Raw genomic sequence first — 18,559 nt, 5'->3', positions numbered from 1 at the left:
AACTGACAAATACTGACAGAATACTTGCAAATCAGAATTTAGGAACCAGTTGCTTTGCAGAGCAAATCTTTGAAAATGGCAGACTTGGTGCAGTATTAAACTTATTTACAATGGTGCCATATAGAACTTTTCTGACAACTTATCTGTGATGGCACACGTCTTAAGAACCATTTCCTGGTACTTATTGTCTGAAGACTGTACGGGGATTCAGAAGAAATGGGTAAACTCATAACATAACATGGCTTTTCCATTTCGTTTTAAGTACCCATACATGACCTGCTTGGTTAAGTTTAGGGAAAGATGCCTAAAAGCCCTGAAAACCTATTCTCATCTTTAGTATGAGAGATAGGGTCCAATAATACCAATTTCCTGCCAAAGTTGGAATGGTTTTTGCCATTTCACATCAGATTTTCTTATTTGTGGGTTCCTCTGTCCTCTTCTCACTAGTTTGAAATGGCTGAGAAAAAGTTATGTCACATTCAATTGTACGCCAATCAAAACTTTTAAATCAGAATCTGATCTGAGGGTTGTTGCTCATGTCTCCAGGCTATTGTCGGATCAAACTACTCAAACGAACTACTTTACTACTTTCTACATAAAGGTACAGTTAGCGATACTGCGCAAAGATTGTTGATATTTGAACTCAACTGCCCAACAAATACAAATACTTGAACCGTTTCCTATTTAGTGATTCATATTTGAGGTTGATGAGAAATAGAATACTGTCATAGTTAAAGGAAGACAGAAATTAATCCAGAAATGAACAGCTTCTTGTATTGAAGCCACACGCTCTAGGCTTTCCTGTGTTGCCAGTCAAAGTGACAGATAGTTGTCCCTCTCTTCTGTCCTCCCATCCCAGACATCCTGTCCAGCCTCAACTCCACAGCGTTGTTTGGGGACCAGGATGCGGTGATGAAGGCCATCCAAGAGGCCAGGAGCATGAGGGAGCAGATCCAGAGGGAGCAGCTCCACCACCACCAGCAGCAGCAGCAGCAGCAGCCGGGACACCACAGTCTGGAGGCCAAACTGTCGGCTCTCAGCAGCATGAGCCTCAACAATGGCAACAAGGTTAGAGAAGACAGACAGAGACAGAGAAATGTAACTAAGTACATTTACTCAAGTATTATACTGAAGTACAAATTTGAGGTACTTGTACTTTACTCGAGTCTATTCTTTTCATGGCACTTTCTACTTCTACTCTGCTACATTTCAGAGAGAAATATTGTACTTTTTACTCCTCTTCATTAATCTGACAGCTTTAATTACTAGTTACTTTACAAATTAAGATTTTTGCACACAAAACATATGTAGTTTATAAAATATGATATTTTATTATGAATTAAACTACCCAACAATAAAACAACCTACAAGTCCAGCTGAAATGATTAGCAATTGAACACCTTGACAGAACAGTTTTTATCATTTCCAGTTTCTAAAATGTGAGGGTTTAATATTCTGCATTGAGTACTTTTACTTTTAATACTTAATGTGCATTTTCCTGATGGTACTTATGTACTTTTACTTAAAGTGCTCAAATTATGCTTTTTCCCTTTCCTTTATTGTGTTATATATCTTTTTGTGCACGCTATAGGTTGACAAAGTGAAAAAATCCAAAGTCCACCCCAAAGGAAGTTACCATCTCCAACAGAAAACACTGTTCACAAACTGCTCCAAACAGCTCTGTTGTAGTCCAGCCTTTACTTTGTAACACATGTTATAATGCTCGCCTAGCTGCTAGGGTGGCACTCCCTCATGCTCTGCAACTGACTAGCTAGCAGTACTTACTGAATACTTGTTCCACCGCTGCAGACAGATCACATGTGGCTACATAAGAGGATTCACAGACACAGTTGACTGATAGGGTCTATAGGATCACATGGTCTAAATGCGGTTTTCAAAGGCATTTTCTTTCATGTGAAGCAAGAATTCTGATTGAAACACTGCACACACACGTAAACTACATAAATGCAAGGACACACATATTGTACAGTTCATGTGACACACACCAACAGGCGGTGGGGGAAAGTGACATTTTCCAAGTACTGTACTTTTGTAAGGCACAATTTCCAGGCACTGGCACTTGACTATTTCTATCTTATTCAACTTGTTTCTTGGACTTTTCGCTTCACTATTTGTCAGCTATAGTTACTATTTACTTTGCAGATTAATATTTTAAATACAAAACATTTAGATTTATAATATGATGCATATGATGAATTAAAGCACTTAACAGTGAAAAAAAATAAAATTTGCTCCACCAAGACCAGGTACAACTGTAAAATACTTTCTAAATATTAATATTATTTTACATAATAAGTATATGTACTTTTGATATTAGATGTACATGTACATGTTGCTGACAATTTATTTTTGATGAGGAACAACTCAGCAACACTTATCGCTTTGCTCCAAGAGTCTGCACTTTATTCAATAAGCATATTTTGACCATTTTTATTTACCAACCTTTAAAGAAAGATGTACCTCCAACACAGACATTTCAAAGTAAATGTACCCATCAAAATGTCATATACACAATAGAAACTATCACACAGACACAACAATCACATTAAAAACCTGCTAAATAAGTACAAAAAGTATACAGCTCTAGCTTATTACATACACATTAAAATGAAAAAAAAAGCCTTGTTACATTTCCTAAAAAATATCACCCCTTCTTGGTCCCATTTACTTGAGCACCTGGGCAGTACACTCTTACGACATATTTATTACATATCAGTAAACGTTTGAATTCTGGACCTTTACTTTTACAATGTGGTATCACTACTTTTCCTTCAGTTAAAGATGTGGACACATCTTCTAAAATGGGGAGCATGCAGAGTAATGTGGTGAGGAGAAAAAGGGAAGAGGATCTCTTTTGCATTTATACAGCGTTCAGGTCCACGTAAGTTTCTCTCTTGCTTTTTCGCGCACACACACACACACACACACACACGGGCACACACAGACACAAATCTCCAACTCCAAACTCCTCGCTCCTGTGTCTTATTTTCTCCATTGGCCGAGTGTTCAAGGTCTCTGCTCAGCTTGTGCACAAGTCTGAAGAATATTCATGGATGATATTTGGTGTTGTTTGGCTCGAGCTGCAGCTCTTGAGGACTTCTCTTTTCTTCTCTCATCTCCACGGCCACCCAGAAGCCAACAGCTTTGAAGAGGGAGCAGCTGGGCCAATGACAAGTGATGGTTTTGGCGTGTGTGTGTGTGTGTGTGTGTGCCTGGCTTGACTGAGACTGAGTGGGTGTTTTTTGGGAGAAGAGATGGTGTTAACATTAATGTGTGTGTGTGTGTGTGTGTGTATTATGGAGTCCAGCTCTCCACTTGCCCTAGAGGGGGGGATCCCGGCCTCGAGGTTTTAGCCCAATTAAAGGGCCTTTCTCGGGTGAAGGGACCTCCCCCATCCATGTGGGAGACAGGGTCTTTGTATCAGGATTTTATATCCAGAGGGACATCCATATTCCAAAACATCTTCAATCAGTCTGATCAGCCAATCACAGATTCCAGGAATCAGACATTCCGTAATATAGGGTACATGATTAGACCGGCTCTCCTGCGCAATTGATCCCATGTTGCTTGCAAGGAGGAGGAAAAGGAGGAGGAAAAGGAGGAGGAGAGGAACTCATGAATATTTTAGGGGTGGAGACTTTGAACCCAACAACCCCAAGTAGGTCATGATTGGTGCACTCCAAGGATAGGCTGTTTTGAATTTTTTTTGGACTTGTTTGCCTTGCATCTTCAGGAGGAAAACATCCCAAATTTGGCAAAATATATCTCTGCTGTATTTATCCTCATTCCCAAGTTGACTTTTTTTTTTTATAAGTCATTATGCTAGTAAACACTGAGAAACTCATATATATATAAATTATACAACAGCCTATACTAATAAATAGTTTATTACGATTTAATTTGAGTTGTTTGCTACAGGTCTGGTGAAGAATCCCACAAATGTTTCCAAATAAGTTAAGTTAAAAAGAGATTTTTCTACAAAGTTAACTTTGAAATGATCGCAGATGAAGGTGAGTGTATTGCAGGGAGAGCCCTGTGTGCTTCTCAAGTTCTATATTTTCCAACTTTATAAGAACAAAACCAAAGCAATGCAGTAATTTGGTTTATAGCTCCATGCCTCCTAATAAAAAGCTCATTTGGAAACTCTCAAAGTAATTGTTTCCGGTTCGAGGACGACAGCAGGCCTTGGTGTTTGTTGTCAGTTTGTTATTCGTTACCTAAGAACAGCAGCTCAAAGACTCTCTCTTAGCTTTAAACACAGTTTTTTCTTCGGGATGGAGAAGTTTTTTTTTTTTTTTGTGTGTGTGTGTGTGTGTGTGTGTGTGTCTTCTAAAGTACTCAAAGGCTTTGCTCTGTCTTAAACAATTCATGGATGGAACTTGCTGGATACTGAGAGTGTGACTCACCCGCTCCACCTCGGGAGGCAGCGAGACCAGCTCTTTTTCTTTACCTTGGATTTGTGTGTTGTTTTTTGTTCTTTGAATACATTTGTTGCTCAAATCCTCTGCTTAGAAACTTTGAAGCTCTGGCCAAGCCTTTTTGTTTTATCACATTGTACTAGTGCAGCATATTAGGCTTCTTGGGAGGGAATGAGGCAACTGGTAAATGGTATTTCAGTGTAATATTGAATGTTGAACTATTTATTGCCCGCGCTGATTCAACACAAATGGAGTTGTCGCGGTGACGTCTGAGTGTGTGTGTGTTTGTGTTAATTTCATTTTCTGTTTGTGTATTTTTGTCCCACAGCATTAATTTCAAGCATCGACGACATAGACATTTCCCTAAGAGCTGAAAGTGATCCTACGTTCCGTTTTGTGTGTGTGTGTGTGTGTGTGTGTGTGTGTGTGTGTGTGTGTGTGTGTGTGTGTGTGTGTGTGTGTGTGTGTGTGTGTGTGTGTGTGTGTGTCTGTGTCCTGGCTCTGCACTGGCCTTGGCCATGTTAATGTCATTATAGCTGGTGTACAGACGAGAGGCCTGGCCAGTTAGTGGCATTGTTGAGTATCACCTTACGCTTACGTTGCTTCCAGCTGGCCTGCGGCTGCCAAAGCCTCACTGAAATAGCCACTATGTATGGCTGTTTGTGTGTGTGTGTGTGTGTGTGTGTGTGTGTGTGTGTGTGTGTGTGTGTGTGTGTGTAAGCTTGTGCACTTTTTTTCATCTAAACAGCCACAAAACACTCCCTAAACCCACTTAAAGGAAAACACCAAAAAAAAAACAAAGTTTTTGAAAGATTTGCACATTACTCAGCTGACATATTTTGGATGAAAACACCAAAATCAACCACATGTCCCTGCTAGATTGTTCACTAAGGCTCTAACTCATTCGAATATAAAGTGATAACATGTAGAAGTTCTCTCTGCATGGTACAGGTCTGCACAGGAGCGTTGTAAAGTTGACATGAAATATGATAGAAAAATAATACACTGCTTTGAACCACGAGGGACTACTTTTCCTGTTTCCATAAGAGATGAACACAGTAGGTGATGGCAGACTGAGTGCAGGTAAATCTACAGGCCACATAAGAAGGAACACAAACCGTTTTTTTTAATCGCTTCAAGATCTGTTTTCTCACTTTGGATGATGCTGGGTATGGAAACAATCACTCGACATTGAATGATGGGGACACGTGGATGTTTTTGGTATCTGTGATCACATAATTTAACAGTTAGGTTGATCCCTCAGCAGCCATACAAAAGTGGGTTAAGACTTTGGACACTTTTGCCAGAAATTTGAAATCTGTGAGAAATTAGGCAAAACCCTTCACAAGATAAAAGAAAGCAATTCATGTAAATGAATGGAGATGATGCAACACAAAATTTCATTGGCAAAAATGCGAAGGTTGAAACGACAGTAGTATACGGCTCCGAGTCAATACAACATTTGCCATCAGAATTCATAGTGAACAAAAGTTATGTTGTCCTTCGCCAATAGTTTGAAATCATATTTTCTTGTAACAATTAAATAGTTTGAGTTTGCCACAAATTATTCAATAGCCCTCAACCTTTGTTTCTTATACAGGCACATTCCTCTCAGATTTATTCTTAACTTTTGCACAGTATTGAAATTTACCAGATCTCTAAATCTGAGGGTCCTTAAGTAATAATAGAGAAATGTATTTTGTCCGTACCCGGTTGAATAGAGTTCGTCGGCATGCTTGCAGTTTCTGTTGGTAGAGCAGAATGAGTCTGGAGGGAGGCGAGGAGGGAGGAAATGGTTGTATAGAAGTTTATATTGGCTCTGCTGGTGAGTTTGGTCTTTGTAGGAAGCGCGCCTGTTAAACTGACAGCTCACACGGTTCCAAGTCTTGATTAAAGGTCACCATAATGTTGCTGTATTTGAAGCCTGAATGATATACATTATAATAATGTATACTACAAAGCTGAGTCTGGCACCTGCAAATAGACTGTTGAGTGTCTACCTCTTTGGGGTTGGAGCCTCAAGGGGAGGAGGGCTGCTGCTGGTGGTGTTAAAGGCTATGAATAGGAGGAATGGCGAAAAGGAGAAGGAGTGGAGTGGAGGGGGAGAAAAAAAACAGAACAGGGCTGAGTGACAGCTCTATCGGCACACAGCGAAGTCTGAAGAAGGAAAGAGAGCAAGAGAGATGAAGGAAATAGGAAGAGAGAGGGACCGCTGGGAGGGGGAGGTGCCAAACTTGATTGGTCCAGTAGGAGACAGTAAACGGTTGCGGGTCAGCTGGAGGCAGGCCGTGCTGGCGGTAGGCGAGTTGTAACTGTGGTAATGAGCTCAATAATTTTTTTGTGGATAAAAAAAACAAGAAAACAGTGATGTTTGGAGTGTTACCCTGGCAACAGTAGAGAGACGCAAACGCCAAGAAGAGGGGAGACCAGGCGGAACAAAAAGAGTTGGGTGTCTCTTAAATTTAGAAATATACATTCAGCAGCAATATTGGGCTGTAGAGCCAGTGAAAGCATTAGTGTGTTTAAAATTAGTTTTTAAAGTGAATGTTGTGCTCCTTTTCCCAACTGTTTTTATTTAACTTAGAATTTTAATTAGTTGTCAATCTCAATCCTCTGCTTGGTTTAATGTATCTTTGTATCCCCCTGCACATGTCCTTCATTGTGTTTAATTTATTTAGTCTTTGATTTAGTGTTTAGTGTTAAATTGTAATTTGATATCAAGTACGTGCATGATGGGTGGGATTTACTGGTTCAAAACCATTCAGAGACACATATACTGTTTTTGCTGAAAAGTGTGCTTCCTCTTCACTGGGACTGCCTGAACACCAGGACTCCTCTGACTGCTTTTAACCAGATAATCCCTATGTGATGAAGACAAAAGCATTTAGAGGAGCACAATCCAATCGTGTACACAATACAAATGTAGTCTCATGAAAGAGCAAGCTATGAACGAAAAAAGTCTATAATGCTGCTCCAAAAGGCAGCCGTCCAGTATCAAGCAGGCGCACAGGCCAAACCTATTTCAATCTTGACTAAACAAAGCAAAGACAGTTCCTTATTGCATTTGCCACAAGAACTTTCAAGTCGACCAAAAGTAGACCAACCACAGGGAATATTTGCAAATTTTTACCCAGGTCTGCTGTTAATCTGTTTTTTGGATCAGTCTACCTCTATTGATGCTGTCCTAGTCCATTTTCCAGATCCCTAACTCTACTGTGCATTACTTTTCCATTGGTCTCCTCCCATTTACCAGGAACATTCATACGTCTCTACCTACTTAGGATGTTTATACATGATGCTCTGTGGTGCATCTGATAGCGCTTCAGAGCAAAGCGGTCGTGTTCTACACTAATTAGATCTACACAAACTTTTAATGTTTAGAGCACCAAACTGAAGCATAAAGTCTGAAAGCATCATCATGAGCAATGACCGCTTTCCCCAAGCTATTGTTTAGCACCACAAGCCTTATTCTTATCTCTGGTCTAGTTTTCCAGTCCTGTTCCTTTTGCTTTTGCTCTCTCTATCTGCCTCTGTCCTCTGCCCTCTTTCTTTCTTTTCTTTAGTCCTTTGTTAGGCGGTTGCTTCCTGCGGTGAGCATGGCACTGCCCAGGCACATGTTCTGTGGTGGGCCTGATTACAGCCCTGCCGTAGTGCTGACATTGGCCCGCGTCGACTCTTTTATACAAACACACACAAACACACACACACACACACACACACACACACACACACACACACACACACACACACACACACACACACACACACACACACACACACATACACGCCGGCCCCTAAGTTCCACCAACTCTGCCAGCGGCTACCGCGGCATGACTTCACCCGGCAACCATTCCTTGCGTCAAACAAAATGCCTCTGTCACCAGAAAAAGGAGTAGAGCTGAGGGGGAGGAAGGGAGGGAAGGCAGGGGAGAAGAGAGGAGAGGAGGAGTGTGGATGTGCGGTAGCTGTGTGGAGGGTTCAATGTTTTCCACCACAGTTTGGGAGCATGGTGGGGTAATTTTAGCTGGAAGGTCCCAAGGCAGGCTGCTTGTGGAAGTTATTTGTCTCCGAAGTTAAGTTGCAGGCACAAGGCAGAATCAGAGAGAGCGCTTGATGATGGGAGGTTGAGGAAGGTGATTAGCATGACCCTGAAGGGGCTATGACTCGTCTGTTAGCTTATCGCATTACAAACATCATGACTCATTTTACTCAGATACTGTGAAAAAAGTAAGTAGTGAAGCTGCATCGAAATAAACTGCCCATTTTTGGGGGCTGTGCTGGACTTCCCTCAATGCCAACTCAACCCAGCAATTACTGTAGTTTTTATTGGCATTACCATCACAGTCATCTCTAGTGACCCAATTTAAAAGATGCCGGGCATACACAGGGACTTCATCCAGACATTAAATAATAAGAACTGAATTGGAATTGAAAACTTAAAAGAATTAGTTTTATTTTGGGTACACCTCGCGTCACGTTTCTCAAATTTCAGCAGTGCTGTAGCCACAACGTATTCATTTGCAGCTTGCTTCGAATAACGTCTCGTATTTTTTCTTGTGTTGCAGGAGCGGCTGCATTATGAGACCCTGAGCCAGCACCTGGGGAAGCTCGGGGAGGATGCTGGGAAGATGGTCCATCGAGTCATTGACCTGACGAGACCAGAAGATCTGGATGGTAAGCACCTCCGCTGCCTATCTCTGTGCAGTTTTTGTGCCATATTCTTCTTCCATTTATCATCTTTTTCTAGCACTGTTCTTGTGGTTTGTTGAATTTGGCTTGTTTTACCTACTTTTATGACTCTTGCACTCCTTATGCTGGTTGCTTATAATCTTCAGAAATGTGTACAGATGCACAAAAGACATGAGAGAATGGAAAGGCTAGAGGGAGATATAAGAAAGGAGTTGCTAGAGTTTTGAGAAGCCTCAGTTAGAAGCAGTCACATCCTGTTCAGACTAAATTGATACCAGTGACCCTTAACTCCATGGGCCCCACTTAGAAGAGGCCCTACTTCTGGTGGTCTGCCTTTTTACAAATCCACAATAAAGAAGAATCTTCCAGAAAGCCAGAACATGCAGGTATTCAGGGAATACAAATATTTATTGTGCTCCTCAGGAAGCTATGGCGAAGGACACCCTCAACAGCTAAACAGAGTGTTCAATGTCAACATTTTTGACTCTTGAAATTGTTTACACTGTTATTCCTGCAAGTACATGACACAAGGCTAAATCATCCTCTTTTTTCTCCACAACAAGTGTTTGTGACACAAGATCCCACCCAGTACAAGTATGCAAACAAAAGCAGGTGAAGACAGACAACAAGTCTGTCTTCACCTGCTTTCAAGTGGCTAAGGGTCGATGAAGTTTACTGCCAATAGGAATTCTCAATTTTTTAATCAATGATAACAACACTTCATGTACTGTGTATTGCATACAGTTAGCAGATGCTGAGTTGATGCTAAAGTTGTTGTTTTTTTCTCCCAACCCACCTGTTACTCATAAAGCACCACTGTTTACAGGAGATGAAGAGTTGAGGAGTTCTCATTGTGGTTTAGTTTAGAATCAGAGGACTAAACACAGCAGTGAAGGCACTGAGATACTATCAGGCAGAAGCAAGCTGTGTATAGCTCATGTGTGTCTGTGTGAGCATGTTGAGGGCATCCCAGCAAGACCGCCATCAGACTTTTGTTATACTTTTGTTGTACAGTACATCCTCTCCCAAGGATCAAGGGCTGAAGAAACTAACAGGAAGTGCTCATCCATATCTGAGCAATATCCTGCATTTCAAGCGTAAAGGAATGAAAGATAAATGTGTCAATGATGTATTTGCTATTCCTTTGTGTCACATAGGGAGTAATATCACAGAGGCGCGAGTGTTCAGGGAGGCGCGGGGCAGGAGCAACGCAGAGCCTCACATCAAGAGGCCCATGAACGCCTTCATGGTGTGGGCCAAAGACGAGAGGAGAAAGATCCTGCAGACCTTCCCTGACATGCACAACTCCAACATCAGCAAGATTCTAGGTGAGATTTCATGGATGTAACTTTGACAGGGGAGAGAACCTTCAACACTAAACCTAAACTCATACAAATTCCAGGCCTGAACCTTGTTCTCTAAATTCAGCTTTTGGAGGATTGTCCTCATTTTTATCTCCATGTGATAACTTGTTCATATGTAGTTGGGGTTAATTATTTATTTTTCTCTCGGAAAACTGTATCAGTGTTTGTGTTAGTAATATGGGAGAAAATAGGATAAACGTTTATTTTTCTTTGAGACGACCTCATGTACTAAAAACTGCAGCAATCATTTCGATGCGTTGAGACAAAAAAATGCAGGTGGAAATCAGTTCAAACCAATTTCTTAAGAAATCCGTGAATTCTCTTGTGAAAATAGGTAAAAAAAGGCTGTGTCTCAACATCTTACATTTGTGGCTTGAAAAGTAATGTTACATCCTTCCACCATCTTGTTCAAAAACACACTGCAATCGACAGTAGATGGTCCTTAAACCTGTGCATTTTTCTTCAGATCAGCCTCTCCGCTCATTAGGGTTACTCTGCCTCTATATTCTACGGTTCATAGGGTCTATTACCAGCAGGCTGCGGACTATAAGAAGGACTAGTGTGCTTTTAAACCTGGAACACTTCACACACAGAGCTCCACTGTGTCAGACTGACTAGTGTGATGGATGCATTCCGTTATAAAGTAGCCCTGTTGATACTCGACACAGATAGCCATTCACGCGGTGCTGAGCATAACAGTTGTTCGCGAAATGTTCTGAAGACCCCCACTGTCCGATGCAGGGCTCTGGTGAGCTCGAGGGTTGCTGAATGTAAATGCTTCTCCGGAGCAACATTAACAAATTGCTTTTTCTTAGGTGGGTCTGTGTTCCTGACTTGTAGCTTTGAATGGGCTCTGATAGAGCGACGGTTTTGTGTTTGACGAGTGCTTCCGGCAATTATATCGTGTGCAAAGATTTCAATGAGAGAATCGAAATTTAAGTTGGATATGTATTTCCCGTATTATAATGAATTGTCAAAGTGAAAATATTTGATTAAAGGTTGTTTACAGTCCAATATGAATAGTAAGATCCTGTTTGCAGGAAGCATTAAGAAATGATTTTCCAGCAATTTATCAAGCCTCTGTGGCAATATAGGAACAAGAAGGCAGAATTTAAAGTGCACAATTGTGTATGTGTATATGACTGCATGTGTACAATGCATGTCTCTCCAACGTAATAACACAGCTGGACTTTTGGGAGTGGGTGGCAGGCTTAAAAAAATCCACTCTGTTTCCTGTGTCACCAAAGTACAAAAGTAGTTTGTGATAAACCTAGATAAACAGAGAAGCGAGGCGGAGTGTGTATAATCAGTTATCAGAGTGCTTCGCAGATGTGCTGCGTTCCTGTGGTAATGGCCATGTCCACTTGTTCAGAAGGTCTTCTTACCGGGGGGAAATAAGAAGTACACAATGTATCATTCTTCTTAAGCCAAGAGAGAGCCGAATGTAATCCACTCCTGATTTTGAACAGCCTCCTTGGTTAAAGACTTGATTGTGTCTGTTCACATGACAACATCCAACCTTAAGAAACCATCAGAGATGCAGTCTTTTTTTTTTTATGTACTTTGTATGATTGATTTAATGTGCAGCTGAAGTGGCAATGTGTTAGCCATGTCTGATCACCGATTCAGTTCTCATTACGTCTATTTCAACACAAACTCTGTGCTCAACCAGTACAATTGAAACAATTCAGACAAGCATGTGAAAACCTTTTTTAGTCACTCCCTAAAGTCCTTAAATTTAAGGACGTTTAGATTGTGTCACTTACCTAAAATTCTTCATTTTTGTCAATTCAATTCAATTCAATTCAATTCAATTTTATTCATAGTATCAAATCATAACAAGAGTTATCTCGAGACACTTCACAAATAGAGTAGACCACACTATAATTTACAAAGACCCAACAATTCCCCCAAGAGCAAGCATTTAGTGCAACAGTGGAGAGGAAAAACTTCCTTTTAGGCAGAAACCTCAGGCTCTTGGCGGATATACTTCCTAAAGTCTGTAATGTTGATTTCCTAAGATAAATAAAACAAAAACAAAACAGAAAGAATAGACAAGACAAAAATCTCAATCATTTTCTCCAGGCTCTCGCTGGAAAGCTATGACCAACCAGGAGAAGCAGCCGTACTACGAGGAGCAGGCCCGTTTGAGCAAGATCCATTTGGAGAAATATCCCAACTACAAGTACAAGCCGCGGCCCAAGAGAACCTGCATCATCGACGGCAAGAAGCTGCGCATCGGAGAGTACAAGCAGATGATGCGGTCACGACGTCAGGAGATGAGGCAGTTCTTTGTCGGGTGAGTACCAATGTCAGCAGATAAAGTTGTCCCAGAACATCATAGTTAACGTTCTGTATAAGTGGTTTGAAAGAAAGCTGCACTGAATCCTTTGTCTCGAAGATAAAGAAGATGTTCAAAGTAAATCAATTTGAATGACTGCACAATGTCTCATGTACAGCTTGCAATGGAATTCTATACATTACAAGAATGTGTTTTACAAGGTGTAATTCCACAGAAACAGCTTGCCCAACACATTTTTTCCCATCACTGCATTATGTACAATTTTACAAGTTCTGCACATCTCTAAAGAGACGTCATTGCACACATAGGCTTTTTGTCTTGCTGTTGCACCTGTGACCTTTCAGGTCGGTTGGCTCTTTAATACACATGCCATCCTGCTAGCCACCTTGGCCTGAATAGAGGTAAAAATAATAAGCTAGATGAAATATAAAACCAAATGTAATTCACAAAAGTAAGTTACGGAGCATTTCAATCAGGTACTTTTTTTCAGTGAAGTTGTAACACTTTACATACTACATCCATTTGCTAGAGGTTTGTGGGGTGACCATCAGGGTTTATGGACCATTCATGAAAGGTTTCAAGGTATCTGCAAAACCCTTTAAACCTTCGCTGAAGAGCAATATATATTTCTTTTAGAGTGTAGTCAGTGCAGAAAGAGGAAAAACAGTGGCATTGTTTTAATATGAACCAGCCATGGATGTGCTTAAAGCCATCACAGTGGCCTGTGCTTGAGATGGATTTACCAGAGGCCAAGGCTTTGAATAGGAACGATTTTTAATAGCTTGTCATTTATTAAATTAGGACAATGCTGGGCGCTTGCCGGCAGTGAAATTGGACACAGACAGACATAGTGGAATTATGAAATATAAGCAGATGTTTGAGAGGGAACGAGAGCGAGGCAGACGTCACGGGCTGAATGCCACATTTACTGTGTGTGGTCAAGAAAATGCATAAAAAAAGGCCTGGTCTTTCAATCAAATCAAATAGCTACTGGAAGCCAGTACACAACCAGTTGCTGGCACATTCTATATGACTAAACCAGTGTTGTTTTAAAGCGTTTAATGTGAAAATGAGTCTGTCAGAGTGTACGTCGGTAATTGTTTCAGGAGACAGAGGAGGGAAAACTGTTAGGTGAGAAAAGTGACAGCAATTTTCCTGCTTTATGTGGCTCATTTGAGGAGCCAGAGGGCCTGTTTGAATGATGTGCATTTACCCTCATTCTATCTACTGTATATCTTAGCAGGTTATTTAGCCGATGCTACTGTGAGCTGGCAGGGAGAGCTCCGTGTTAGGACATGCCTGACCAGATGAGAAGCGTTGCTGTTTAACTTAAGTGGCCTCAGAAGAATGTTTTGTTCAAAGCAGTTTGTTCAAAGGAGGTTATAATGAATTAGTATCTGATCAAACGCCGATCTGTCCACCATCTACAGTAACCAGTTGACAAGTTAACTGTTGCTATGTCCAAATAATTCAATTGTTTCACAGTTTCATTAATAAAAAAAGATTTTTATGCAGCCTCTTTCTTTGTTTTTTTAGGGTTAGGTTTTGTTTGTTTTTAGCCATGTTTGTTGTCCACCACTTTTTTTCTCAGACTGAAATATCATAAACAACTATCAAATGGATTGCTATGATATTTTGTACTAGACATTCATGTTCCCCAGAGGATGAATCGTACTGATGTAAAGCGATCCCCTGACGTTTCCTCTAACGCCACCATGGGGTTGACATTTGTGGTTTTGCGTGAAAAGTCTCAACAACTATCAGATGGATTGCCGTGACATTTAGCAGACATAGCTCTTCAGGATGAATTGTTATAACTTTGGTGGTCCCCTTGACAACAATCACATTAGCCTACGCTTCACTTTGTGTTTAGTGCTAATTAGCATTGGATAACATGTTAAACGCCATACCTCCTAAACATCAGCATGTTAGCATTGTCATTGTGAGCTTGTATGTAGCATGCTGACATTAGCCTTTAGCTCAGAAGGCCGCTGTGTAGCCTCACAGTCTTTTCTGTCTTATATGTACTCATTTCTGTATTTTTCCATGATATTTTATGTATTCTTGTTCTTATTCCATGTTGTGTTATGTATATCAAGGCTTTGTGTTGTTTATTAAGAAACCTTTGTTTAATAATTTCTTTTTTAAAAATCTTCTCTTCTTTCTCAGGCCTCAGCCACCAATTCCTCTCGGCAACGGCCCCGGCGGAGTTGGAGTTTACCCAGGTGCCATAACCATGGCAACGGCAGCCACACAATCCCCACACCTGACCTCAGACTGCTCAAGCAACTCAGCCAGCCCTGAACCCGCCATCCCTGTCATTCAGAGCACGTACGGGATGAAGTCTGAGCCTGGCGGCGGAGGCAGCAATGGCGGCAGGGTCAGAGCCTTGGATCTGCCCAGCGACCCCACCAATGGAGACGACGACATGGACATGTACGAGGACTTTGAGGACGAGCCCAAGTCAGACTATAGCAGCGACCACGAGACACGAGAGGCCGTCAGTGCCAACTGAGTGTGCTCAGGGTGTCCGTTGTAAAAAATAAAAAGAGAGCAAATAGACCTCCTGTTATACTCAGAGACACTTTTTAAAAACACAGTTTATTATAGAGACCTTCAGGCAAACTTTCAGGACATGTTGCGCCATGCACTGAGCATGCCCAGACAGGATTCAAACTCAGCGGACATGCTCAGGAAGTTCTTCGGCAGTATCTTGATGGAGGTCCATTTGTGGTCCAAAGTGTGACCCAAGAAAACAAGCTAAACATACACCTGGACATCCAACTGACAATGACCTTTAGTTTCCTACACTTTGACAATCTTAACAGGAGCGGATAAGAGTTAGAGGAGAGAGAGAGAGAGAGAGCGATTGGGACGATGGACAAATGAGCGACAAACACATTGCTGTGTGGTTTGTAAAGAGCATGCATGGATTTTGAAGCATCAGGAATTGGTCTTCAACAGCTATTTGGTCTTAAATGTTTAAGGAGTGATTTAGTTTCTATCATTATGTATTTACTTCTCTGTGTTTTTGTTTCCTTTTTTGTTTTTTGTTCTATAGACTTTTTTTCTGATAGGTCACTGCCTGTACAAACTCTGGACTGTCAGAACTTGAAATTTGAAAAGTTTTAATATAAATCCTAGCTATTGTAATCTTATAGTCTTACTTTTGTTTCTTACGAATACAGTGCATCTACATCTTGTTTTCTGACAAACTGCTTACATTACATTACTGTTAGTTGTTTTTTTTATATCCCAGCTCAGGTATGATGTGCCAGCTTGTGAATGTGTTTTTTTTTGGTTTTGTTTGTTTTCATACAAAAAGAGTGGTAGGACATTTCCGACTGTCAATGAAATAAAGGGAGCAAAATCCCTTATATCACATTATTATTATTATTATTATTATTATTATTATTATTATTAAAATAATAATAAGTAAGTAAGTAAGTACCCAGGCATTGTACAGATTTTCTTCAAATGTGCCAAACCTACATTCACATTCACTCGGGATGTTGTAGTCTTAACTTCCAATGCTGCAAACAAGTCTTATACAATCAACTTTTTCTATCTGATGAGATGAGTTTCTACTCTGTAACTGCTGGCTCCCCTCCTGGCCCAATCACAGGCAATGCTCAGGGAGGATGTGTTTTCATCACGCTTGCTCAGTCTCACACACACACACACACACACACACACACACACACACACACACACACACACACACACACACACACACACACGCAAAACACACTTCGATCTTTGGCAGCCTCTCCAGCTTTGAGATGTAGTTACAGTAGAAGAGTCTGTTCTTCAATTCCACTGCATTGGTGCTTTCATGAACCACATTGCCCATAGTTCCTTTAGGCCAAACACTTAGCACATTGTGCTGTAAGTGCGGTACGGTGTAACCAAATGCCAACATTTAGCATTTGAGTTTGTACCTTTCAGTCTGGCCAAATGTGACAGATGAGACATTTTTGGGCTTAATTTCTGCTGAGACACTTTTAAGAGTTCTTTTAAGTCTTAAAAGTGTACTGATAGCTCTGTTCATTCAGCGTCATAGGAAAGGGGATGAGCAGTGTTAGAATGACCCTTCTGTAGGATAAAAGTTCCTAATATTCTGGATCCCTTCACTGTATTTTGAATTGTGTTTTGAAGCGGTACAAAAGTGTACAAAATGTTACTATTTTTATTAGCCTGTTTATATTTGTAAATGTCTTCTCAGCATCACGTGGGAAAGATACACCAAACTTGTGTTTAAAAAAAAAAAATTTATATAGTTGCAAAAAATGGGTTTAAGAGGTCTGGTAATTCAAAAAGGGTACCTTTTTCTACGTTGCATGTATATTTTGAAGACAAGTAAATTATTAAGAGAAGAATAGAGGGGAAAAAGTGCATAGTTCTCAATCAGCTTCTCAGTCAGCCATCAGTCAGAGCAAAGTTTTTCCACAGTCTGAAACAAGATGTTCCTCTTTCGTCTTGGTGCGGCACAGTGGTCAGCACCATGCTGGGTGTGCACTCTTTTTCCTCTATTTTACTCAAATGTCACATTCTTTCTCTCTAGACACATAATATTTTTTCATTGTCTCTTTCAACACACATTTTGAACATTTTGAACACCTGTGACCTCGGGTGGTTTCTGGGTGCTCTGTTCAGCTGTCAGCTGTTTCACACGTCTTCATGAATCCATAGTTCTGACCATATCTGGCAGTTTTTACTTGCTTCACAAGCTGGGACTGAACATTGGTTTTTGCTTGCGTCACAGTAAAAAAAAAAAAAAAAGCCTCATGCATAGACATTTCTGTTAGTGTCAAACGCATCCTAAGCACTGGATATAAATTCTATGTTTGTTTTTTTAGTATTGACTAATGTGAAGTTGTTGTTTGGTTTTCAACATGATAAATTAGAACAGTCAAAGGTCACTATAGGAAGCCTCCTACATACCAGGTACAAGTAAATTGCCATTTCTTTAGAAACATTTCATTATTTGAAGCAAGTTTTGTTGCCGCAGCTCTAGTGCCGCCTGAAGGGGTCACATCGCCTCTCATCTCTTTAAAACCTCATGCTCTTGTCAGTTGTGCCCGGCAGAAGCAGAACATAAGTTTCCTGGTCACATACATTTTGTGATGAGTATTGTATTTGAAATTCAATTGTGCGTTTTAACATTTCATTGTATTTATTAGCCAGCTTTGGCTCTAAAAAGTGTCAGTACAACTTGGTGAGAAAGACAATCAAAAAAATAAAATAAATAAAAAGTAAAGACTTGAGATTTTTCCTTACATTTCTGTCCCTTCATCATTGCTTTTCAAGTGCTTCCTTAACTTTTATGGAAAGACAAGATATTGCATATTTTGTATAACTGTTCATTTGCAGAAAAACATTCATATTGTGTGTGCATATGAAAGCACTGTGGACATCTTACAGGTAATGCTGCATGATTTTTTTTATTTCCATTAGCTAGTGCTCTCAAGCATCTAATAATTTCCAACACAAGGCTTTATGTTTCCAAAGTCGAGCTGTTCCACTTGGTCTATATTTTGGTGGCCCATTACAGTAAATGTGGCCTATTGTTCCATTGTGTGCGTGTGTGTGTATGTGTGTGAGGTAACGCCACACATTCTGACTGAGCTGTGGTGTAAACGCCACGGCGCCCGTGCTCGCTGCAGCCAATCCCAGCATTTCCCAGAGAGAAACAGAGGGCTCAGCCATATGCAGCCACATCATAAATCTAATTGTAATTCCCAAATCAACTGTAGCGTCACCCT

The 18,559-nt window shown here is 40.6% G+C and overlaps 1 protein-coding gene across 7 annotated transcripts in view; it reads left to right on the top strand.

The window, feature by feature from the left end:
• The window catches only part of LOC144521904 (transcription factor SOX-6-like), a 118,276-nt gene extending 100,222 nt beyond the window's left edge, over nucleotides 1-18,054 (top strand). For all 7 annotated transcript variants that reach the window (XM_078256564.1, XM_078256563.1, XM_078256561.1 and 4 more), the window contains 5 exons: nucleotides 860-1,068; nucleotides 9,005-9,113; nucleotides 10,286-10,456; nucleotides 12,578-12,791; nucleotides 14,964-18,054. In XM_078256564.1, coding sequence (XP_078112690.1) covers nucleotides 860-1,068; nucleotides 9,005-9,113; nucleotides 10,286-10,456; nucleotides 12,578-12,791; nucleotides 14,964-15,309 — 1,049 coding nt within the window. In that variant the 3' untranslated portion in view covers nucleotides 15,310-18,054. The remainder of the gene's footprint in view (nucleotides 1-859; nucleotides 1,069-9,004; nucleotides 9,114-10,285; nucleotides 10,457-12,577; nucleotides 12,792-14,963) is intronic.
• The last annotated feature ends 505 nt before the right edge of the window (nucleotides 18,055-18,559 follow it).

The sequence above is a fragment of the Sander vitreus genome, chromosome 8, assembly GCF_031162955.1.
Source record: "Sander vitreus isolate 19-12246 chromosome 8, sanVit1, whole genome shotgun sequence".
Classification (NCBI taxonomy): Eukaryota; Metazoa; Chordata; class Actinopteri; order Perciformes; family Percidae; genus Sander; species Sander vitreus.
This window is presented reverse-complemented; position numbering and strand designations above follow the sequence as displayed.